Source organism: Triturus cristatus, chromosome 9, assembly GCF_964204655.1.
Source record: "Triturus cristatus chromosome 9, aTriCri1.1, whole genome shotgun sequence".
NCBI classification, from domain to species: domain Eukaryota; kingdom Metazoa; phylum Chordata; class Amphibia; order Caudata; family Salamandridae; genus Triturus; species Triturus cristatus.
Window position 1 is genome coordinate 132,434,023 of NC_140592.1, and position 26,378 is coordinate 132,460,400.

The 26,378-nt window shown below is 45.0% G+C and overlaps 1 protein-coding gene across 2 annotated transcripts in view; it reads left to right on the forward strand.

Annotated features, from left to right (window-relative positions):
• LOC146797512 (contactin-3-like) overlaps nucleotides 1-26,378 on the forward strand; it is an 869,316-nt gene that overhangs the window by 705,639 nt on the left and 137,299 nt on the right. For both annotated transcript variants that reach the window (XM_085624528.1, XM_085624527.1), the window contains one exon: nucleotides 11,792-11,909. In XM_085624528.1, coding sequence (XP_085480654.1) covers nucleotides 11,792-11,909 — 118 coding nt within the window. The remainder of the gene's footprint in view (nucleotides 1-11,791; nucleotides 11,910-26,378) is intronic.

Consider the following 26,378-nt stretch of genomic DNA (forward strand, 5'->3'; position numbering starts at 1 on the left):
TAATACATGATCTTTCGGCCTCTTTCAATACTATTGGCCACTCTCTTCTGAGTAACCGGCTTGAACGCATAGGCTTCAGGGATCAAGCATGAGAACTGCTTGGCTCTTTTTTGTATACTCATGAACAAGTTGTCTCCCTAGAAAATATCCCTTCTAATCCCCTTACACTCCTGTGTGGGGTCCATCAGGGATCCTCACTTAGTCCCACTCTTTTTAATGTGTACATTACACCCTTGATTGAGCTCATTAGATGTGCCTTCTCAGTACCTTCTTGGGCTGATGCCACCCAGGTGGTGGTATCAATCTCCTCAAACCCTGAAAAGTAGCCTAGCAATTTAAGACCTGCATGAGAAATATCATTGAGTGGATGCAGAATAATTGCCTGAAATTTAAATCTGAGAACACTGAGGTGTTGCTTTTGGGTAGCAATATTTCCTTTTGGAATACCTCATAATGGCCCTCCAATTTAGGTTCATTTCCATCGCCGGCCCAAAAGCAAGGAACTTAGGGGTCATCTTTGACACTAAAGGCACGATTCCAATATCGTTCTGAAAGCATTGGGTCCGAATCGTGTCCGGAATGCTTTCCGCACGACTCTGGTCTGGGGAGTCCTACCAAACAAGTATGATGCTTTTGAATACATCCGGATACGATTCAGTCAGACTCCCATTGACTTCAATGGGAGCCAGTGTACCAAACGCGTACACAGGCTGGTATTGTCAAAAGGAGTGGTTGGGGATAATCATGCACCTTGTGGTGGGCACACCATGGTACCTGCCACACTGTGCATGGTTTAGGAGAGGGGACCCATGGGTACCCCCACTGGCACGATTTGGAGGGCCTAGGGTGAAGGGAGGCCTGCTACGATTCCGGCAGCTTTTTCGATCTGATCAAACCAACTCGTGAAGGCTGTCCAAATCGTTCATCGTACTTGCTCGGTAGAAAAACCTAGGCCATAGAGCTGTACGATTCAGCTCCGAAAGGCTCTATCTCTCCGAATGTCTTCCTGAACCAATTCGTCAGCGCTTAGGCTTTCACGGCATCGTACTCGGTCGTTCGGAACTGTGAACGATGCGGACAGGAACAAGGGCTCCAGATCGATGTAGGCAATTCTGCATACGATTCGGAGCCCTTCCGAACGAGATCAGAATCGGGCCCTAAGTTGGTGTTTGCCAACCATATAAATCAGGTAAAATCCTCCTGTTTCTTTACACTAACACTAATCCTCCCCTTTCCTCCCCTTTCTTCCTTTAGAGCTGTGGAAAAAAGTAATTTCTGCATTAATGATCATGTGGTTAGATTACTGCAATACTATATATAAAGGCTCCCAGCATTGCCTACTAAGCAAATTACAAAACCTCCAAAATGCTACAGCTCGAGTGTTGTTGATTCTCCACAAATTCAGCTTTATCTCGCAGATTATCTCTGACCTGCACTAGTTACCAGTCAGGGAGTGGATCAGGTTTAAGGCCCTGTGCTGGGCCCATAAGACCCTACACAAGGTTGACCCTTTCTCCTTCCAAAGGTTTTTCAAGTGTTATGTACCTACCTGCAAACTTTTGCCTACCACTGTAAATAAGGTAGTTGTCCCTAGGATTAGGAAGGCCCCCTAGGGAGGAAGACGTTTCTTCCATACCACATGTAAATGGTGGAGTGCACTGCCTGACCGACTCACGGTGGAGCCCAATCTGTTAAGTTTCAGAAAAAAAAAATTGTGGTAGAAAATGGAGTTTCTGGTTGGCTGGAGTATGTACTGAAGCCAGGTAGAACCAACCCAGTTAGGGCAAGTATGTTACCCACCAAAGATAACCAGTGCTCACCCTCTGGTAGCTTGTCATAGAGCAGGCAGGCTTATTATCAGAGGGAAGTGTAAAGCGCAACACACTCACAATAGGAGCAAAATGAATACACCACAAAAGAGACTCCACATGGGATTATATAAAAATATTTAGTATTTATTGTACATGAAACATAGACCACAACAACATTGATCATAAAATACTGTGCATTCTACGCAAATCATGAGTCAGTACGCATTATCCTGCCTGTTCATAGCTCAAAACAACATATATTAGAACTTCCGAGCAAAAAAATGCAGCAGTTAGGTTAGTGGCATGATGCATAAATCACAAACTATCACCATAAGTATGTCAGTAATCATAAGCCTACATAGCACAGGAACTCCTGCACTCATATTAGCAGGGTTGCAGTAATTTTTGTGAGCCTGGCATATATGGGGTGGTCTGTTAACTGAGGGGCATAGCACAAACTCAAGGACTACGCGGGGAGACATAATTCTGTCCCCTCCCTTGTTCGGTGTTTTAAAGCAGCTGCCCGCAAATGCTCTGCACAGCTTCAGACACAAGTATAGCCTCTCTTCTTTTGTGAAAGAGGCCGGGCCATCCGTGTCAGAGTTCTGGCATGGTTGTCTAGCAGGAACATTTTCAGACCTGTGTCGGTGATCTCCGCTGTTCTGGAAGCAGGTCCTCAGCAGTATCAGCTACCCGGCCTCTCTGACATTATCAGGCCTCCAACTTCATAGAGTGGAGACTGACTCTCAGGCCCACGGTGCATGGATATGCATACTCACCAGGGGTTGGGAGCCAACAGCAGTTGCCAGCAATGCCGTGCTTCCGTCCAAAGCAAACGAGTGCTTATGAGCTGTGGAGGGCATGGATGATGGCCGGCTGCGGTCTGAGGAAACACAGCAGACATTGGTCAGCAGGAGGCACATCTTGTGGCCTGACATATCTGCAGCACACACAGCAGCTGACACTGGAATCCATCCAGGCCCAGCAGGACAGTGATTAGGGCCGGACGCCCATACTCCCATCTTCCTCAGGACAAAGCACTCACCATGCGCTGGTCTGGGAAACTTGAACGAAGTTGCCCTTTCCTCAGTGGTGCCAATTTCACGAGGCAAGGTGCTCAGTGCTCACAGGAAACATTTAAAATAATAATAATAATCAGTACTTGTAAAGCATGAACATATCACCCCTTATGGTTTCAAGGTGCTACAGGCTGTTGGGGAGATTAAGTGAGCTATTGCCCAGAGTCACATGATGCTGAGCTGCCACAGTCACCATGGCTCGAACAGTGAGGCCTGCGCCCTAAAGTTAGCTGCTCTGGCCGCTCTGCCACACCTCTCCCATGTAGCACTCAACATGTGCTGGGAGTGAAAAGGCAAAGGGGAGATCAGGTAGTCATGGCCCTTGAAAAACACTAGGGGTGGGGCACACAAAGGAAAATAGCAAGCTGCAGGCCAACAGATTCTCCTGGCAGCCCAATAGTCCTCTGGCAGTGGGCAAATTGTAGAGCCAGCAGCGCCTGGTTACAAGTTCACGCAGTGTCTGGTTGAACCAGTGTCAGGTAGCTGCAGGCAGCAGGGTAACAAGCAGGAAGGCAGTCCAGTTGAGTCCTGTAAGCATCACAGCAGTTGGCAGGTGGCAGGGCAAAAATACGAAAAGCAGTCCAGTAGAGTCCTTTAAGCACCACAGCAGTCCTTTTAACAGAGGTTCAGTTTCAGTTCTGACAACATGGGGTCAGAGCCCCTGTACTTATACTCAAAATTGTCTTTGTTGTAGGGGGTAACTTCACAAGAAACCTTAGAAGTGTGCAACACTCCCTTTCAGCCCCAGCCCTGGCTCCAGACATCAGTGGGGGTAAATCGTACCTTTGTGTTGGTGCAGGACACACCCTATATAAATGGAAAGTGTGAACGCCCACTCTCTCTCCCAGCCCAGGAAGACCTTTACTATGCAGATGTAACCCTGACACACCCAATCCATCCAGTGTGATGGCTGTCTGGAAAGTATGCACAAAGTGCAGCTGTCACCCAGGCCTCAACATCAATTGGGGTCAGGCTGCAGTGCATAAAGAGTCATAAGCAGAGAGAAATGCCCACTTTCTAAAAGTGCCATTTCTAAAATAGTAATCCAAATCCTAACTACACTAGTTAGCAAGATTTATCATTACCATTTTAAGCAAACCAAACATGGCAATGCTAATTAGGAAATTACCACTTAAACACTTATAAGGGAATTCTCAATACTAGCCTGTGAGAAGAGTAAGCCTCACTGTAGTGAGAAACAAAATAGGCTGTTTGTCACGATCAGAACATGCCACACAATAAAGGGTAATGTCCTATCTTTTACTTACAAAGGACCCTGCCCAAAGGGCTACCTACGGTCTACCTTAGGGGTAACCTATATGTAGTGAAAAGGACGTTTTAAGACTTGGCAAGTAGTTTTAAATGCCAAGTCAAAGTCAGAGTAAACTTCTGTGGGTGGCACAAGCAGTGCTGCAGGCCCACTAGTAGCATTTAATTTACAGGCCCTGTGAATATGGAATACCACTTTGTAGGAAAGTAGGATCTGCTTTTATTGTTACCCCCACTTCTTGCTTGTGTTATTCAGTGTTATGACTAGTTTGACTGAGATCCTGCTAATCAGGACACAAGTCACTGTGCTTTCTCCCTAAATTTGACAGCGGTAAGTACTTTGGTACCTTCCCCATTAGCTACTGGTGTGCCCTTCTAAGTCCCTAGAATATGATACTGAGGTACTGAGGGCATAGGTACAATAGAGGTCTTCCCTGGGTTGCAGCATGTATTGTGCCACCTAGGGGAGTCAACTTAAACTGGGACTACAGGCCTGCCATTGCAGCCTGTGTGAATTGGTGCTTGCACCTCTCAGAGCAGATATAAGTTTCCTTAAATCTGAGGTCATTACACTTAAACCTATAAGTCACCCCTATGGCAGGCTCTTCAGTCCTGAGGGTGAGGGCTTGGTTATAAGTGTAAGAGTGCCCCTGCATGAGCAGGACCCTCCTACAAACCCCTTGTTGATGTCACAGGCTTTGTAAGTGTGGTCAGCCATTTAATACATGTAGTAGAAATCCAGTCCTTTGCGAGATATCTAACTATATATTGCGATACCAAAGGGGATGATGAACGGAGCGCTTGAGCAAATCAAACACTCACCCCCAGTCAAACCAGTCCCAGGATGCGTGTTTCCGCTCCAGGGAAGAAATGGATTGTCAGTTCTAGCTTGACTCTTCCCATGAGGCACAGGGTCAGAATGATTTGCATATGGCCATGTCTGAACTGGGGTGGTGGAGTGAGTTAAAGAATGATGATGGATTAAACCCAGATCAGTTGACTGGTGGTGAGTGTTTGATTTGCTCAAACGCTCCGTCTATCATCCCCTTTGGTATCGCTTTGTTCGCCCTAAGTTGGTAGGGTATGCCCTGACGTGGGTCCCTTGCTCACTTTGCCACTGGATTCAAGATAGCCTGGCTGATGAGGGTTATGAACCCGAAACCAGTCCCAGGATGCTTGTTTCTGGTCCAGGGAAGACATGGCTTGGCAGTTCGGGCTGGACTGTTCCCATGAGGCACAGGGTCAGACTGATTTGCATATGGCCATGTCTGAACTGGGGTGGTGGAGTCAGCTAAAGAATGATGATGGATTAAACCCAGATCAGTTGACTGGGGGTGAGTGCTTGATTTGCTCAAACGCTCCGTCTATCATCACCTTTGGTATCGCTTTAACTATATATTGGGTGCCTGGAAATGAGTCATGTTTGATATTAAACATGTTGGGATCCTACTCCAACACATATTCCAGTGTTGGTTGTAAGATCCCATGTACTAGGGTGCCCCCCTGTGTTCCTGGTACCATCCTTTCAGGGTATAACAGCAAGCTAGTTCTGCTGCTGACCAAAGACACGTTTCTGCCCTCCTGCTGCTGAGCTGAGCTCGAGCAGGGAAAGGTAGAACATTAGGGTTCCTGTCACAGGGAGATGTGACCACCTCCCAGTCTGGCATTAGTGTATTGGGCTGGGTGTGCCTGCCAGTGCCACCTGACTGCTTGCATACTCCAGTTTGAACCACTTTAGGGAGCCAGGGCTCCCGTTCTGGCACGAAACAGGACAAAGGACATGGGAGTATCCTTCCCTCTGTCCAGCCCCTCCTCTCGGAGGGACCCATTTATGGTTCCAACCCTTTTTCCAGGGTACTTAAGGGCTTACCTCTGAGTGGCTATTCAGATTTCTTGTGTGATAAGATTCAACCCAAAACCACTTCACCTTCGAGCGTCTGGGCACCTGGACTTCGCTGGACTTCACGTGGAACCGAGACTGAACCAAGGAGGTTTCCTGCTGCTCCTGGTCTCACTGTTCTGCAAGTCTTCTTCGTCATCTGTGCTTCTTCCAGGTTCCTCTCCAGGCCTGTGGGCTTCACGGTAAGTAATCTCCCTTGGAGTGAAGGAGTCACTCCCCTTCATCTGCAGGCACCCCAACAAAGCTGACCGGCCTGCCTCTCCTGACGTCCCAAAGAAAAGACGTTGAAGGGCTCAACAACACAAGTGGGGGTTCTAGGCCCCACTGTCCTCTCAGCAAATTTGAGGCCAGTATCCCTTGTACGAACCACAGGAACAGAACCCCTGTGCACCGTGTTGCCTTTCTGTTGCCAAGACTTGTTAGCTCTGTACTCCAGAGATCTTCAGGATAGAAGATGCTGCCCCATCCAGCATCTCTTCCTGTCAAGATCTACGTTCTCCCACCTCCTCTGCCCTGTGGACCTACACCGTTGGTGAGCTGCTCGTTGGCCTCTTGCAACTCCTGTGCCTTCTGCCTGTGGGTCCTCTTGAGGGTCTACTTTGGCTTCAGTGGGCTCACCTGCTTGCTCGGGGCCTGCTCTGAGTCTGCTTCACTTGATGTGTCCCTTGGACCTTGCTGGTCCCAACATTGCTCCTTTGCCGTTTACCACGTCTGTTGCTGCTGTCAAGGTTTGTTGGTGCTTCTGTCGGACACAGACCCACTGCTTCTTGACTTCCAGCGTGGGACAACTCGTGAATGGTTCCTGCTCTTCCACAGCATCGCCTGGTCTTCACAACTGCAGCGACATGGTCACCATCATCACTCGTGCATCTTCCATCATCAGTGGTCATTGCTCTTTTATGGAGTCTTATATAGCGCGACCTTGACCCGAAGGTACCGGGTATCAGAACGCTTTACACGAGCACCAGTTCCGTTACATTCATTATTTATTTATTTATTTATTTTGTTAGGCACGGGGAGATTAAGTGATTTGCCCACAATCACAGGATAATCAGCGTCATTGACGAGACTCAAACCCGGTTCCCAAGATTCAAGGTCGACCGCCCTAGCCATTAGGCCAACTCCTCTCACCCTTGGATTTCAACGGACTCTTTAACCTTCTTGGTCAGCAGCATTTTTCCTGAAGTCCTTCATTGTGGTCTACGGCGATTTCCGACATCACTTCGCACCTATGCACCTGCCTTCCCTGGTGTAGATATCCTGGTTCCTAGGGTATCCACAGGTGGGGTGACTCCCCAACCTTCTCTCTTCCACTGGGTTTCTGGATCCACTGAGAAGGGTCCTTCTTCTTTAAAACTGCAACTGTGACTTTTCCATTGACTCACATTGAGTACACGACTGTGTTTCCACTCAACCTCTGTGGGTTTCCTGGGTACTTACCTTGTGTTGTTCCTTGTGTCCCCAGCTCTTCTGAGTCTCCTGGTTCAAGTCCCGACTTTGATTTCAGTTCACAATCCACTTCTTTAGTGTATGGTTTGGTCTCTCCTTGGAGACCACTATGTATGGTGCTTACCTCTTGCAATTGGAGTTTTTTTGTGTATTTGTGTTGATATCTCCAGTTAGGAGGTATACCAATGTGTTAGTGAGTGTTGAGTAAAAAAAAAAAAGAATTTGTATAATACTGTGTGCGATTCTTTTTCATTTAACCTACATTACATGTTTAGCTTTGGTAAAACAAGCTGCTTAACACTCCTTCTGAATGAAGCCTGAAGGCTGCTCTCACAGCTACCACTTAGAGAGCTTTCTATGATTGTCTAAGACCACTAAAACAGCCATGAGGGTTGCCTGGATTAGTGCAATGTGCTTCACTTAAATAGGTGTGCACCATCTGCTAAGCCAGCCCCCTACACATTTTTAAAGGGACTTATAAGTAAATTAAATATGCCAAATAGGTATAAATCAATCATATGTTGCTTTAGAAGGAGAGCACATGTACTTTAGCATTGTTTAGCAGTGGTAAAATGCCCAGAGTACTAAAGCCAGCAAAAGGTTGGTCAGAAAAATAGTAGGAAGAAGGCAAAAAAAAAAACGGCAAAAAGGGCCAGGTCCAACACTTGGCTTTTCCTCTTACCCTCTAACTTAGCTGAAATTGTAAAAAAACACGGCATTACGATAGTGTCGTATGCAGACGACACACAACTTGTGGTCACCTTAGCCCCGAATTCGACATCAGCTGCCAGTAGATTTGCAGACTGCTTGAAAGATCTTGCCGGATGGATGACAGATAACTGCTTGAGACTAAATGGCAATAAGACGGAGTTAATGATTTTCGGAAAAACACCATCCATCTGGTCCTCGGCCTGGTGGCCAACAAGTTTAGGACCAGTCCCCACCCCTAGGACGGAGGTGAAGAACTTGGGAGTATGGATAGATTCCAAACTTTCCTCCGAGACTCAGATTAAGAGAGTTGCAGGCAGGTGTTTCGGAATCCTTAGAATATTGAGAAACACCCTAGACATTTTACCACAAGCGGCGAGAAAAACCCTGACCCATGCACTGGTCACAGCCAGATTAGACTATGGAAATATGATGTACCTAGGTGCAATCAAAAAGGGACTCCAGAAGTTGCAGTCCATTCAGAATGCAGCAGCCCGCCTGGTTTTAAATCTGCCAAGACGGGCATCCTCGAAGAATGCACTGGATGCATTACACTGGCTGCCCATCCAGAAACGGATCACATTCAAGACACTGTGCATCGGGCATCGTATTTTTCAGGGTAGAAGTCCCATGTACTTACGTAATCTCATAACCCCTTACAATATAGAAAGACACCTGAGGTCTACTGGGAAATATCTGGTGACAGTCCCAAAGATAAGAAAATCACAAATGGGGGCCCGCTCTTTTGCTTACTTGGCAGCAAAAAGCTGGAACTCCCTTCCCTTGTCCCTTCGGGAAGAACCATCAGAAAGACTCTTCCGCAAAAAATTGAAAACATGGCTTTATACACAATAGGAAAGGACTGCTTTAGGTTCAGGACAGGTACGGATTCCCGGAGTTGCAGGGAGCTCTTATAGCACGGGGGACACACCAGTGGGTGTAACCAGGCGCTCTATAAATGTATACAGAACATAACATAATAACATAACCAGGTCTCAGTTGCACTTCTCTTCAGGATACTGTACAAACTTTAGTGCCAAGACGGCTATTTTTTGGGTATTCATATGCTCCACAAAATTATTAACAGAACATAATAGGACATGTAAAACTAAATAGAACATGTCCTGCTGTTAAATACATTAAATCCTGCCATATGGGCTGTCCAGACCTACCCTAGGGGCAACTGATATGTATTGAAAAGGAAGGTTTGGGACTGGTAAATGGCAGCTCTGAGACATGTTGAAAGGGCTACTTAAGTGGGTTTATCACACAAGATACTTGAGTACTCCAATCTACTGTCACTTCTATCTTTTTACACTTAAGAAGTTGTGTAGGGTCATGAAAAGTTATTTAAGAGGTTGTCTCACTAACAACGTATTGTGGCCTTCTTCTGCAACCTATCACACTGGGGTAGGAACAATGCCACCCTAACAGAGTCAATCGAAGTCTGTAGACCAGGGGGTTCTTATATATCCTAATGCAGTACAAATTCAATGGTCCAGTTCAAAAACATTAAATTACCTAGGATTATACACAAGGAAATTTCTTTATTATCGAGTACCTCTAGTAGCACTTAAATACAAGAGGTATGGGCAAGAGATGATATGCATTGATTCATCTGACCCTATAGAATCCGTAAACTACCAACATGTTTTGTCCTATACCTATACCAATAGTGGTAAAAAGTGTTCATCAGGGTAATTCGGCTCCCTTACTATACATTCATACCATGCAAGAAAAAAAAGAATTCCTATGAGTCCTACATCAAATTGGACATAAACCTGAGTCATATTAAACTACAGACTTCATGGTTCAGTGTGGGGGAACGTCTCCTCTGTAGTCACACTTTCATCAAGAGGCTGGTGTAGCCTCTGCACCTAACGCAGGTCCCCCTTCCACTGCTGTATTGTTGGTCTACTTAAGCGTGTGGCACAAACAGTGTTGCAGGCCCACTAGCAGCATCTAATTTACAGGCCCTGGGCACATGCAGTGAACTTTACGAGGGACTTATAAGTAAATGACATATGCCAATTGGGTATAAGCCAATTCCACCATGTTTTAAGCAGAGAGAACAAACATTTTAGCACTGGTTAGCAGTGGTAAAGTGTGCAGAGTCCTAAGGAATTCAGCACAAAGTAGAAGGAGGAAGGTAAAACGTTTGGGGGTGACCCTGCTGAGAGGGCCATTTCCAACATCTTTGCTTCATATTTATTTATTTACGGGGATCTCTCTCTATTCCTCCCACTGCTGATGTGTTGGGTTGTTCGCTTCTGATGCACTGTTTTATTCCACAGCATAGTGCAGGCAGTGACATGTTCTGGGTAGAATGCTATGCAGCAGACTAGTGAAAACACATGAGAGTCTGTGGAATTCACAAATATTTGTGAGGCATTTTTCAGTTGAGGAGTATGATATTGATTAAGTCCTCTCAAGAGCACGAACAGTGGTGTAACGATAATTTAGGGGGCCCCCCTGTCATGTACGTGGAGGGGCCCCTTCCGGACTCTATCAGGAGCTCTCCAGCTGAAGTGCAGACCTGAGGGGGCTCCCTGGAGCTTGGGCCCCCCTCGCACTGCGTGGGATGCGGGGGCCTGTGTTACGCCCCTGAACACGAGTACAGTCGGTATAAAGGGTAAAATTGAACAATTACGCATCTAGAATTGGTGGGAGTGCAAGTTTCCTGGCTGCAAAAATATATTTTCCTAGTCAAGCAAAAAAAATAAAGTGCATATGCACTTTTTCTAAGGTTTTTTTCATGAGTAAATGTACACATGTTGCATTTACACACACGAAAATAATTTTCTAGGTGAGAAACATGCCTTCGCTAAAGAAGTCCAGAACTATTATGGGGAAACTGATCCCCTGCGTATTCTTGGATATAGGAGACGTGAGTACCTTTTTATGCATTTTATATAAATTAGGGTGACAAGATACATTTACTTGGTAGAAAACCTACGGCATCAATTTTTAAGTTCTCCAGAGGGATTCGGAAAGCATGAATTACTGACTAATTTGATGAACGCCTTCTCTGAAATACCTCTAAAGCACATGTTTGTTAGTCAAGTGTTTTGGGAATGTGTTGTAACAGTCATCATTCTTCCATATTTGTTCAATGTTTTTGTTTGTGAACCTCTCAAAATTCTACAACATTCAAAAATAACCGGCCACCAACAGCTATTCCTTTCACTTTTATGGTTGTCTCTCATGTTTCTAAGGACTGTAGCACTGAGATGATTTTAGTCGAAAGTAAGAAAACCCTTCTCAATTGTAATGCCTAAGTGGGTGGAAACAGGAGTTCTGCCTAAATGGAATTACAAATTGCTTAGAAGACTTTACAAAACTCCACCAGGTAAAAAGGGGTAAGAGATAATGCGGTGGGACAGCAAAAGATGAGAGTTTATGACTTTGTAGCAGAGAACACATTTGAATACTTATCTTCAGTACATATATGTTTGATTCCGTTTTGTAAACAAACGCAATAAAATCCAAAGTACATTATTAACGATCTCTGTCTTCGTAACGTTGTTTAAAAGTAAATTCGGAAATATTTTAATTTAGTATTACATTTTTTGCAGAGCTCTTCTGGAGATTTGATGATAAGAAACATTCAACTCCAGCACAGCGGAGACTATGAGTGTGTGGTGCAGACTGCAGTAGACAAGGTCTCATCAGCTGCTCGGCTTATTGTAAGAGGTACATTTTAAGGTGGTATCAAATTTCCAATTACAAATGGGGGAGTGGTGGGCGGGATATTACACTGCTAATTGTTGGGATCTGGGACATTTTGGTAATGCAAATGGATCATATAATTCAAGAGATATGTATTTCATTGACCTTGTCTGAAATGAATATATGGCATGTAGTTCACAAAACCAACATATTGTTGGCCTGTGAACCCATCATAAGTGAGACACTCATGAAACTGTGATTTTTTAATGACTCAAAGGCAAGGGGCATTGGTAGCCTACGTCAAAGACGGAGAGGAAATTTAGGTATAATTATGATTGTGTTAGAAAGAGAAAAGATTCCTCCTTGCTAGTGTTTGGCGATCTCAGTTTAGCATTCCCTCACCATGTACTAGAATAGACAGGGGCAGTCAATGCGCATGGCCAAGTTAAAATAAAAACTACAGAGCTTATTACATGCATAGTAAGTTACATAATAATACACATAGCACATTTGATAATGATAATGCCATGCTCTTTTTCTTGTATCTCATTATTTTTATTGTTATTGAAAAGTGAATAATTAACATACATGCAATATATTTCTAGAAAAACAAAAAACAGACACATTAATTTACCATATAACTGTAAACCTTAACATTCGGCTTCTTAAGCATTCATATCACTCCAATATAAGAAACGTAAGAACTGAAGAGGGAACAAATGATAAGGAAGAGATATGTAGTATATAACAATCCTGTTCTAAATAATTAATTAAGGATGAGCTATCCCAAAAACATAAAATCAAACTACCAACTTTGTTGTCATCCATCCATAAGTTTGGTATCACTCCTTCCTCGCCAACCCCTATCCCCCCTGTATTATACCCAATTTAGTACACATGAACAGAAAAACCTAGCCTAGACGTCAATCTCTCATACTCATTCCCCAAAATAATGAAATCTAATATGTCATCTCATAATATGGTCCAATTGCTGATGAGTAATCATACATCACCCTCCTATGTGGGATCCCAGAGACTATTTATGAAGGCAGTAGAGTTCAAACCCTATTTTTTTCTGTTTATTTTATTAGGGATTAAACATCAGACATGTTAAAGTTTGTTTATTGTATAGTTAATAAAAACCGTAAACATTTTCATAGAACAACATCCTTCGAGCGTTAATTTAAAACAATTACAGTTTTGCGTAAAAAACTCATTATAAAACATATAAAAGATAACTTATGAGTCAGTATATACACATTTGATAAACATATAAAAGAATCTATATTATGAATATTTAGAATTAGACATTATCTACTTCAGTCTATTATTTTCTTCCTTTTGTTTGGCCGGAAAGTACATCCGTCAGGCTCTTAGTCCCGAGTCTAACAAATCTTATTGGCAGGTGTTCAATAGGTGGTGTATTTAACTCAGGTAGTCGGTGATCAGTGCCTGTTTCATCTCCTCCTCAGTACGTGTAGCCAGTAAAAATAGCTTTCATCCCCTTTTGAGCTTTATCCCATTAAAGTGCTGCTGTTTTCAGTGCTTGATCATGACCTTGCTAACAAACCATATCATTTTACAATTCATTTTTATAGCTTTCGTCCCCTATTGACATTATCTCGTTAAAGTGCTGCTGCTTTCAATACTTGATCATGAGCTTGTAAAAACTTTATCATTTTACAATCCATTTGGGAGTCAGTTAGATCCAGTCCTCTAATGATGGCAGTTGTACACAAGATTATTCCTCTGTCTAAGAAAGCTCTCTTTAAAAAAGTGACACGCTCTGGTTGCAGCTTCTTGAAGTGACAAATACGATGAATTAAGTCTTCCTTTTGGTAGCCGCAAAGTCAGCATTCTTTTGACTCAGTGTGCTTCCAATGTGGCTCATCTGCCAGGGTGGGGAATTTGCCAAATCTCAGTGCCATCAGTTGTCTTTGGATGTAGATAGAAGACGTAGACTCTAGGTAGACCGCTGGTTTACAGGTTTTGTAGTTATTAATCACTGCCCACGAATGAGAACGATGAGAAAAGGTGCCTTTATCCGTTATCAGCAAATGACATTTTGCAGCTTTGTTTAGTGCCATCTTAAATGCTGAGAAAGACATATATTTATTCCAAAGATTAGCAGAACAAGTTGCCTTAAGCTCACTGGTCAAAAATTGCTCGGCCTGCAATTTTTTTTTTGCATTTCCAATTCCAGCCATAATAATTTATTGAGGCTATTTTCCTCTGTGTTTTGCTTAATCCGATACCACATCTTTATATATGTATAAAGTCTGCTCAATGATTGGTTCATCAGTCCAAATTCTAATCGCATTTGCGCAGGCGAAGCGGTCGTGGGGATTTGAAAAATGTTTTTATAAATTGTTGTTATTAATTTATTAAGAATTTCTGAGTCCTTTCCATGCATGGCCGCACTGGCATAGGATAAGGTTGGCAGTGCTTTGGCGGAAATAATCGTCAGAAGCGACCTTAGGGATGGCCCCGCCAACTTCTTTGCCAGTGACCTAAACGCAAATATTAAGGCGTAGATATACCTTTTCATCTATGTAGCATCCCAAGTACTTATAGATGGATACTTTCTCCAATTGTTTGCCTTCCAGCCAGTTGTGTTGTGGGGCTAGTCGAGTGGTAATGAGCATTGTTTTTGTTTTTGACGAATTGAGTTCCAGCTTATTTGTAGACAGATAATCTGAGAGCTCAATTAGGAGCCTAGTCAGGCCAACTTTGATTAAGCACAAAAGGACAATGTTGTCTGCATAGGCAAGATGAGAGAGTTGCAACATGCCTAATTTCGGAGAATGCGAGTTGGGTCTATCAAGCTTTTCCAGATAGATCTGATATGAATAAGTTGAATAGATGCGGGGCCAACACACATCCCTATTTCAAGCCGATAGTAGTGTACACTTTTCTTGAGATTCTAGCACCGTCCCCAAGTTTCACTTGAACCCAGATATCTGTGTATAATATTAACAAATCCCTCAAAATTCTATCCGATATTTCCCAGGCTTTTAGTTTTGCCCACAGTAGTTTACGGTCCACACTGTCAAAAGCAGCTTTTAAGTCTATGAAACACAGATGCAAGTCCTGTTTCTCACTGTTACATTTGTCTGCTATCATAGTGATTGAAAATATATTCGAGATAGTTCCAATCCCCTTTCTAACAGCTGTTTGATTGATTGGGATCAGATTACGTTCCCCAAACCAGTTGACCAGATCTTCAAGGAATAATGAGGCAAAATATTTAGCTTCTAGACCCTGTAGGGCAATTAGCCTGTAATTTGAAGCGTTAGTTCTTTCTCCTCCTTTATAAATGGGGGTTATAATCGACCCTTGCCAGCTGTCGGGTACTTGATTATTAATCTCTACATCAGCGTATATCTTCTCTAAGTGTGTACTCCAGTATTCAAAGGCATGTTTATAGATGGCTTGCGGAATGCCGTTCGGGCCCGGAGCCCCATCACTTTTGCCTTTATTTATTATATGTGCTATATCCTCTGTTGTATATTCAAAGTGGTTTATTACTGGGACTAAGTCTTGCGTAAATGATTGAATGGAACCCATTGGTGGTCGCCTACATCCATTAATTTTAATTTATTTGAAGTTACTGCTGTCGATTGTTTCTGTTTGAATTCCTGTGAAAGTAAGTTGACCCATTCCTGCTCCTGAACATTTGAAATTAGGATGTTTCGGTGCCTAATCATGTGCCGAAATTTGTTCGAGTTTGGGTGCCTTGTGCTGTAAGTTAGTTTGGTCCAAAATCTCTCAGTTTTCCCTTTTTTGAATTCCCATATCTTCCTTTTGTATTGTTTTCTTAATAGTCAAAATTTCTCCCATGCTGTTCCTTCTGTGTTTTTTGATTGTAGGTTCCTTTGTGTCCTTTTTAGGTCCCTTTTTAAATCTTGCACCTCTTTTGGTAGATCTTTAGTTGGGTCATATCTTTTATCCTTCACATTGGGTGCTTTCATTTTCATCTTTAGTTTGCCTAGGAAAAGAGACCAGGCTTGAATCTTATTCATAGGATCGTTTGCCAATTCAGCCAGGATATCTTTTATTATTGAGAACCAATCATTTTTTTTTTGTTAGTCCATTTAATACGTTTTAAGTTGGTTGTATTGATTTGGCCCTCTGGTATATTGGTGGACTGAAATCTTTCCACGTTAAAATTTAATTTAATGTGTTGAAACACGTGGTCACTCAAGGTGGTGTACTCTATATTAAAACAGACCAGCAATGGCATTAATGAAAGAGTTATAATTGTAAAATCAAGTATCGTTTGTGCCCTGGGGCCATAGTGTGTGTTTTTTTGGCGGGCGGTCTTCATCCGTCCTTCCCACTGAGCACTTGCATACCTTGGTATTCGAGATCTGTTACTAATTGCTCGCCAAGTTGATCCTTACGAGCCTTCGTTCTAGCTTCAGATTGCTGTTGAACACACCAATATGTGTTATCTGCTGTCAGGATTTCGTCTTCATCCGGCATGAATATCAAATTAGAATTGGGAAACCCTCCTCGAGTAGTCGCCTAGCCCCAGCTATATTCCAGGATAACATATGTATAACACCAGATTCAAAGTGACCCTCCCTATCTTTCTTTTGTCAATTACTCCTCTTATTGCTAAGTAAGCTGGGAAGCCAATTCCATTGATCTAAGTTTGAATCGATTTCCCCGTGAGAATCTTTATCTGATCTTTCTAGGGTCTGGGCTGTATTACTTCTACCTTTTGCATTTTGTAAAATTGAATAGACCTGTGTGTGTGTGCTGCCGTCTGTTCTAATTTCCTATGTATTTGGTGTGTTTGAAGTTCTTTCAAAGGAAATGGATAACAGGGAGTAGTGGGTGCTGATATTCGTATACCCCAGGCTAGAAATTGATCCGAACTATTTATTATTAGGTGCGCTAGCTCTGGCGTTTTCCATGTGGTTAACATTTGTTCTTTAGTTATTTTGTTGTTCCCTGATAGAAATTGGACAGCTACTAGATCTGACGATTGTATATTCTTGAGTTCCAGAGTTTCAGCCATAAGTTTCAAAATATTGCTTTCATTCAAAATGTCATGCCTGCCCTGCATTTCATATTCTAGCGTCCAAATCATCTGTTGATATATCTCATTGTGATGTATTGTTCCCCTTTTTATATCCTTAACTTCATGATTCGTCAAATGAGATTTACCCTGATTTGGGATACAGACACTTAATTGACCTTGTAACAAGCTGTGTTGCTTTGCTACATTGAGTCGTGGTATTGAACTTTGAAGGGCTTCTGAGGGGCATTGGTCGCTCGCTTCTTTTAATGGCTGTAGAGGTGAAGAAGTCATTTCCACTTTCTTTACTTTTGTGTTAGTTTCCAAGGGGATAATTATTCGATTAATTTCATTATCTACTTCCGTATTTACTGCGGATTCCAGTGTTGATTTTTGGACATTCAGCTGGGTTTGAAGTTTTGATATCGCGTTTAACTTAGGTGTTTTAAGTGTCCCTCTGTGTGGTTTCTACCTATGCCTATTTCCCTTTCTTGTGACTGCAATCTCATGTGTTTTTTTCTCGATTTCCTATACTAAATGAGGATTTACCCAAGCGGCTCCACCTTCTGGGAATCTTTCGTTGGTTGTGAGGAACAAGCCTCTTTTTCCATTGTGGTTCGACCCTTGAAGTCTTTTTTTGGAGCCTGAGTCGTGTCAATGTACGTATCTCCTGTCCCTTCAGTAGAAGAAGCGGAGTTATGTAAAGATCTGTCCAGTCTAGTTTCAGAGAGATGTTCTTCATGAGATCCACCTGCTTTGGATTTAGAGAAAATAGAGTATACTCTAATGCCTCGCTGAGGCTCAGGGGAAGGTATTTTGTTTCTTGCTTTTCTTTCCTTCTTTCTTTGTCTTCTCAATTGCGTCTGCTTCATTTCTTGTTGCCCAATTGTAACATTATGTGCTATTGCGTGATTAGTTATTATGCATTCCGCGTTCCCGGCTAAGAAGGTTTGAGATTCATTCTTTTGTTCTTGTGTAGAATTTGTAACTATTTGTGGTTGAATCTGATTTGTAGATACCTCCGATTGATTTATGTAAGCTGTCTCTGACTTAAGAGCTGGGGTGATCAAGCGTTTGTTCAGATTGAGTATCTGTTCTTTCATTGTAGGTAGTGAGCTTAATTTATCTAAGATTGGCCCACATGTGCAGGCTGGTTCCTGTAGGGGATAAGTTGATTGTACTCTTTTCATTAATTTGTCTGATTGCATTATCAAAGTTGTAGCTGATGTTTGCAACGCTTGCAGTAGCGAAGTAATGAATTCTGTTTGCCCAGTAGTATTGGTATTGTTGATGTATACCACTTTTTTGGGAGTTCTGCCAAATCTCTCTATTTGTTTAGGTGATGGATTGACTCTAACGTCTGTTAACCTGTGTTGTCTGCCCCCATGCTAAGTACTAAATAGATTATTCTCCACTTCTTCACTTCCTTGGCCCTCCTCCCTTGTCTCCTGTGTGTCTACTGTGGATTTATTCACCCGAGACTCATCCACGTTACCAAGGGATAGACATGAATTTAGCCATAGGTGTGCGAGATCTTCAGTGCTTGATTGCAAGCTTTGTGAGCTAATTGTTTGATCGTGTTCAATAGCTTGAGAAGCGGGTCTCTTTGAGGTATTAAGATCTTGAGTCTTTTGAGTGTTTTGCATTGTAACCAGACCTTCTGGAGTACTTTCTCCCTTGGTTATACTGGGGGCGAGTAATAGCTCTTGATGCTGTAATTTACTATTAGTATCTTTTGGGGCCACATGTACTGTCGCTGTTGTTTTAATGGTATTTTGTATTAGCGTTCCCCTAGCTAGATTACAATTGTCTTGTCCTTCTAATTGTTCACTCCTTGTGAGTGGGTTATGCTTCTCAATAGAGTTTGGGTTTGATTTTGGTTTCACCTGAGTAATTGTTTGAAGTTCATATTCCCCCTTTCGGTCTGTCCTCAGTGGGTTTTTTAAGGGTGCCAGCGGAGTCATCAGACCCAATATTTCTCCGGGTATTGCTCAGAGAGATGACCCGGGATCCTTTGGAAATTGAAATCTGGAGTTTTGTGTTATTTTTTTGTTTGACTTGGCTTTTTCAAACAAGGAGGCTATTGGCGAGATTAACGGGCTCTTTAGAATGTAGCTTGTCTCGTTTACATTTGTTGTTTTCTTGACTTTTTTCCTTTTTAGAGAGTCCCTTAAGGGCGACGGCCTTCTCTCCCGGTGTCTTCCTCACCTTGCCTGAACGCATGGTTGATTTTTGGGGTGCTAATACCTCCTCAACCACACCTGGCGGAGTTGGGGCACGGGAAGGATGAGTGGAGCTGGAGGAAAGTCACCCCTCTGCGACTGCCTCCCTACCGGAGGATGTGAATGGACGTACGTAAAGTCAACAGGACTCTCCCTGGTACTAGCGCAGACTCTTCTCTGCAGCGGACCGCACCTCAGGCCTTGCTGCCAACTTTCGCTCTACCTCTCCCTCTGCCTCACTGCCAAGCTTCCTGTTCTGGGCTTCGGGTCCGCTCTTGACCCGTACCTGTGTTGAGGCCGCTTAGCAGAAGAAACGTTGTATATTGATAGCCGTCCACCTAGAGGTGATTTGTTGGGAGCACCGGAATCTTTGTCGAACACTGACCGCCCCCCCCCAATTATTTCCAAGGTTTTTGTCTTGAGGATTCAAGGAAATACAGCTTGGGCGCTGGTGCAGGGGACCATGGGTTTCACTGCACTTATACTTGCAGGTGGATGTAAGAGCACTGCTGTTTCTTATCCTCGCTGCGCCGAGCCGCCGGCGACCCTCGAGCCCCCGTCCCACTGCACAGTTTCTCAGCCCTCCAAGCCCTCTGAGAACCGCACCGGACCAGGACCAGAACCAAAAACAAAAACAGGGGGCAGGGGGACTGAGAGGGGGAAACAAATAGCCGAGCTCACTGTCGGCGGTCTTGTGCTTACCCTGCTCAGTTCACTGAACCCGGGATGCCTCCCAATGCCTCCCATATGCGGTGTATTTCGGACCGTAAGGGGCCATTACCGGGAGCCTCAGGATCCTTGGTGCTGTTTTCTCTCGCTGCTTCTTAATGCCGCACTGAAGGCGGACTCGTAATTTCCTTCCTACTCCTGCTGCTTCGTAATGCCGCACTGAAGGCGGACTCGTAATTTCCTTCCTTCTCCGGTCGCCAATTCAGCTGCAGCTGCTGCTGCGGTTCGCAGGCCCCCCGAGGATACGAGGCCGATGGCGGCGGAGCCTTGGGTCCTTGGCACTCGCTTTCTCTTGCGGCAGCACAACACAGCGGCAGCACGACTACAGCTGCTTGACTCAGACATGCAATTGACAATATCAGCATTTCGGAAAAGTTTAAGATTACTACATGCGCTATATTTTATTTAACATTGAATTTTTATAAATCATGCATCTAAATCGCAACCTGTTGCAATCTTGGGAAACATTGTGGGAGTGACAACATTTAACACAGAGAACTTTGATATGCATAGCAAAGGGGAGGCAAAAACGGGAGGGGGAAAACAGGTATGAGGGATTCAATCAATGCGAATGGTAATGCTGTTGTGTAGGATATCAATGCAGAGTCTATATGTGCCAGAAACTGATGGGGAGCCCTGCAAATATGACATTACAAAGCAGTGAGGCCTATCATCCGGGACGGAAGAAAGAGGACCAGGGCTAGGAGGATTGGCGCTACTTCGGTGGCTGGGTGGAGGGGATAGCATCGGAGAGTTGGATTGCATGGTAAGCAGGTATACCCAGAAAGGATGGCAAATATCATTTGGACATGATGTGGGAGGTTGAAGTGTGGAATATATCTCACTTTGCATGTTGCAATGTGTCATACTCAGGAGACGTGCCACCTTAGTGGGATGGATCTGGCTGCCCCAGTGCAATGCAGTGCATTGCAATTTCCCTTTTGGCTAACATTAGGCAATAGCTATGAATCTGCGGTAGCATACCGAGATGTTGGAGACATTACCCAGTAGGGTCAGCATGGAGGATGCCATGAGTGATAGCGCTTGCAACACTGAGGTCCGAAATGTGGTGACCACGGGGCAGGTCCAAGTCATGTGTGCGAAGTCTGCTTCAGGTGAGTGTCATTTGGGGCATTGTGAGGATCTGGAGGCATCCTACTTGGCATCCCGAGAGGGGTGATGTAGGATCTATGAAGGAACCGGAAATGGAGGAGCTTGTGGCAATGGTTAGGAGACACAAGTTTTATTTGTGCACAGCTGTGTGCCCAGTCCTTGTCCGAGATTGGGTGTCCCAAGTCTTCTCCCAGCGGCAGCGAGCCCCCCCATCATGAACATGTTTTAAAGCTATGCATATGTGGTGCAGTTTTGTGATCAGGTGGGAGCCGTCTGAGTCTGCTATTAGTAGTGTGGGAGGGAGAAATTCCATGGATGATAAAGGGTAGGAGGTCATTACCGTACGCAAAGTACTGTGCAGCCTAGTAAGGATAAATCTGTCCATGTATGATAGTTCTGTGTCATGAGTAATGTCAAGATGCGCCCCAATAGGCCATCTGAGAAGAGGTCCCCAAAAGTGTGGAGGTGTAGTGTCTGCAAGGTGAATTGCACCAGCCTCTCGGATGCTATTGGGACCCAAGGATTTCGAGACTAGGGTTGTCTAGGGGAGTAAAGAGAATCAAAGTCCAGCAATCTGCTGAGTTTACACCAGACCCAGCACATCGCGGATAGTGTCTGGACATCAGTTGGGTCCAGTCGAATGCCTCGCTGCAATAGCACGCTGAGGGGTGTGGGGTCTGCTAGATCCCGCTCAGGTTTATTATACAGGAGGCAGGCATCAGGGTGGAACCAGTGGTAGGCAAACTGACCCTGCGCTACCAAATAGGACAGGCACAAATAGGGGACAGTGAACCCACCACATTTGTAGGCTAGCGTGAGTGTGTACCAGACTAGTGTGGGGTCTGCTAGATCCCGCTCAGGTTTATTATACAGGAGGCAGGCATCAGGGTGGAACCAGTGGTAGGCAAACTGACCCTGCGCTACCAAATAGGACAGGCACAAATAGGGGACAGTGAACCCACCACATTTGTAGGCTAGCGTGAGTGTGTACCAGACTATATGCTGCAGGCGGCCTGCACATACGAGTTGCAGCAGTAGACCATGGAGCTGGAGGAAGAATGCTTTTGTCAAAGGGATGGGAATAGTCACAAATAGATTTAGAAAGCACGGGAGGACATTCATCTTGATGAAGGCCCTGCGTTTAGCCATGGAGAGCTGGACGTGAATACACGGCCAACTGAGTAGTGACCTTGTCCTTGGCGGGCCATAGTTGAGGTGGATAATCTGGTCTTTATTTCTGTGGAGCGTAATCCCAAAGTTTTTAGTGGGATCCACAGTCCCAATGATTGGAATGCCCACTTGTTGGGGGTTTTATGGAGTTTGCCAAGGAAACAAGTTCAGATTTCTCCCAGTTTATATGTAGGTCGGACAAATCTCCGGACAGGGCGATTTCCTCCACTATAGGATTTAGATTTCCAGAGGGGTGTCCGATGAACAGCAAAATATTGTCTCCGTACATGGACATTAAAAGATGGCCGGCTGGAACTACAAGCCATGAAACAAGTGTTTTTCCTGAAGATGTTGGATCAGGGGGACCATGGCTATGTTGAATAATAATGGTGATAGCGGGCACCCCACCAGGTGTCCCTTGAAATGGGTAAAGGATCTGAGAGAGAGCTGTTTACCCACAGATGGTCCGTGGGTGAGGAATACAAGAGTGAGACTAACCGATTAAAGCCGTTGGGTATACCGAGCTTACAGAGTGTTGCTTCAAGGAAGAGCCACTCGAGCAAATCAAATGCCTTCTCTGCGTCCTGAAGGGCAACCCGCCACAGGCATCGTGGGAGACACCCTGGGCCCGATTACGATGCTGTCAGAAAAGGCTCTGACCATTGGTCAGAGTCTTTCTGACAGTATCATAATGTGCTGGTCAGATTCCTTTCCGCCCGCCTCATTACAATAGAGGCTGTCAGAAAGAAATCCGACCGGTCATTCAGACTGGCTTCTGACAGGTTCAGAGAGCCGGTCAGCCAGTCGGAATGCTGTCAGTGATCCCAAGGATGGCTCTTTCCGCCCAAAGTGCTGGCCTTTCTGACACAGAAAGGCTGTCGGAACTCAACTTTGGGGGCCCCCAGTAGGGCTCCCATGGATGCACCCTATTTTATAATGGGAGCATGTATTCCTGCCAGAATGCATGCTCCCGTTTTAAAGTAGGAGTATGTGACCGAACAGTCACATTCTAATTAGCAAACCACCCAACATCGTAATGAGGCCCTCTGTTCAGAACAGAAAATACTGTCCGCAGTGTAAGCACGTTGATCTATTTGTATGAAACCTGTCTGGATCAGCGAGGGGATTGATCTAAGAGGAGCAACATCCTGTTCACCATTGCCTTGGCTAATATCTTATTGTCAAAGTTAAGGAGTGATAGGGGTCTATAGAAGCACATCTGGTAGGATCCTTTCCAGGCTTTAGTAACTGTATGATTGTGGCCTCGTGCATTGTCGTGGGGAGTAAACCATTATCTAAGGATTCCGAGTATTCTTCCAGTAAGTGAGGTATCAGCATCTGTTTAAATGCTTTGTAGAAGGTGCCAGATAAGCCATCTTGGCCCGGGGCCTTCGCGCCATTGAGCGAGTCTATTGCCTGGGTAAGTTCTTCAGCCGAGAAGGATTCACTAAGAAATTGGGCCTGTGCGGTGGTGAGCCAGACCATTGCCACCTCTTCAAGTTAGGCCAGGCGGGCAGCTGAGTCGGGGGCAGCCTGGTGGTATATAGGGAATTTCAATGCGAGTCTAGCTCACGTATTATGTCGGCATTATCTGATTCATTGGTGCCATCTTCCGAGCAAAGGGTGGGGATGTGTTATGCTCCCCGAACCAATGTCCTCCCAGGGTGCTTCCCCTCCCCATATTTGTACGCTGCATCATATTTACCTAGCAACGTGACTTCCCTGTCAACCAGTTCATTGAACTCTGTAAGGTGAGTTGCTCGTTTATTCAGTGTGGTTGAAGAGGGGTTTGGGTCGTCGGCCCCGTCAATAGTCACTAATTCTTTCTCTAACCGGGCCAGGCTACCGCACAGTGCCCTTAACATGCCTGACTGCTTGGATATGCAAATACCACAGATGTATGCCTTGAAGGTGTCCCATAAAATGGCGTACTGAGTAACAGATCCCAAGATGTGTTTGAAGTATTCAAGTGTAGCGTTGTGGAGTTCTGAAGGGAATACCTCATCGAGCAACACCATCGCGGGAAGCCAACATCTATGCTCCCACCCCTAGGCATAAGGGATCGTGACCTGTAAGAGCACTGGGGCATGATCCGAAAGAGTGCGCAGCAGCGTCCCCATGTTCTGAAGCCACTGACAGAAGGTTGCAGAGAAAAACCAATAGTCAATGCGTGTTCAGATCGAGTGTGGAGGAGAGTGGATTAGCGTGTGCGCCAAGCATCTCGAAGAGCCATTGAGTCCTATAGGTCTCGGAAATTATGTAGAGATTGAGGTTTATCGCCCGGGCTGGTGCCCGATGTGTCCTGATTGGGATACAGCCTTAGATTCAGGTCTCCACCCAGAAATAAGACATTGATTAAAATCAATTCAGGAGGGAAGAGACCATGCTAAAAAAGGATGGGTCATCAGTGTTTGGGGCATATATATTTAGATACAAAGTTTCCCTGCCTTGCATTGTTCCCGCCACAAGCAAAAACCGGCCCTGGTTGTCCGCAATGGTAGTGTGGTGAGTAAATGGGAAACTGTGATGTATAAGTATAGAAACCCCCTGTAGTATGTGCTGTACCCAGCAAAGTATCTATGATACCCCCAGAAAGAAGCAATCAGGGAGCAGGCCCGTGGGTGGAGGTGGTTTTCCTTGAGGGAAGCAATCTTAATGTGCGTGTGCAGATAGTATAGTAATAACCAAAATTTTGGTGGGTTGTTAAGTCCCTGGACATTCCAGGTCAGTAGCCGTGTATCAACTGCCAGTCTAGGGGATCCCTGGCAAATTCCCATTACCCATGATCCAGAAACCAAAACCCAAGAAGGTGAGAGACGGAATCATCCGTGGAAGGCGGCAACACCTCGGGGCCCAACGCCCATACTGTATGGATTATATTAATCAGCTGAGTTTGTCGAAGGCAGTGGAAGTATAACATTACTAATAAACGGTGAAACATAAATAACAGGAATAACCCCAATATATCGGATCATAGTTATTCACAGTGATAGAAATTGCTGAACAGTGTTGAAAGGACAATAGCTAATTAGGAGTAAAAAGTTCCGCGCTGGCTGTCAGTGGTCCGTCTGATGATGGGTGGTCCGGGGTAGAGCGGTGATTGCGGGAACCACTGTCCTTCAGGTGTTTGCAGAAGGCAAGAACATCTGCAGGTGTGTAGAAAAACTTGGACTTGCCTCTACCATCATAGGAAGTCTTGCCGGGTCAGCATGCCATATTTGAGGACCAGTTTCTGAGCTGCGCCCCTTGCTTCAATGAATTTTAGTCTTGCCTCCTGTACCGCGATCATGAAGTTGGGATAAATGGAGAGCGTGGTGCCCTGGTATTGCAGTGGAGAGTTCTTGCTTGCCAGTCAAAGGATAGTGTCACAGTCCCTATAGTTTAAAATGCGGGCCACTATGGGACTCCTTGGGGCCCCCGATGGTGGGCAAGGACCCAAGGATCATTGGGCCCTCTTGACTATGAAGGCTGTGGGAAAATGCTGGGCCCCAAGCAAATCAGAAAGAATAGTTTCCACGAACAGTTCATGGCATCCCATATTGGTTGATTCCACTAGGCCAAGGATTTGTACATTGTTTCTCCGGGGCCTTGCCTATAGATCTTCATTTTTAATGGCCACTGACTTCAGGAGATGTTCTGTTTTCCAAATCAGCGGGCCTTCGCAGCGGTCTGGTCCTCGTGGATTGGCACCTGCTCCTCCACCGCTTCCAGGCGAGACCTATTTCTATCCAGTCATTCCCCCATGTGGATTAACCGGGCAGCTAGAGTGTCAAATCTTGCATCAATGGCAACCCTGATCTAAGCTAGGCCATAATGGCTGCTGTACCTTCAAGGGGGGAAGGGGGTTATCCATCCCCTGGTTGCCATCCACATCAAGTGCATGTCCTGAGCGGTCGGCTGCGCCAGGCCTGTCGAAGGTATGTCATCTCTGCTTGGGGTCCTCATGGCCCTCCCACGATCCATGGCCCCGTAGAGGTGCAACAGGGATGGCAGAGCAGCAATTGAGGAGGGGACAACATGCGGTGTCCAAGTGGAGGTGTGGAAAATGTTCAAGTGGGTGCCCCACGAGCAGTTGGGCAGGGATGGCAGGCCCCCAGACGCAGCCCAGTTCACGATCAGCAGTGGGGGTTGTAGCTCTCAGAATACAGCAAAGGACCCCCTAGAGTGTAATCAGGTGGGTAGGGGGCTCCGTCCGGAGTTGTACGCCCAAGAAGACCACAAAAAGAAAAGAAA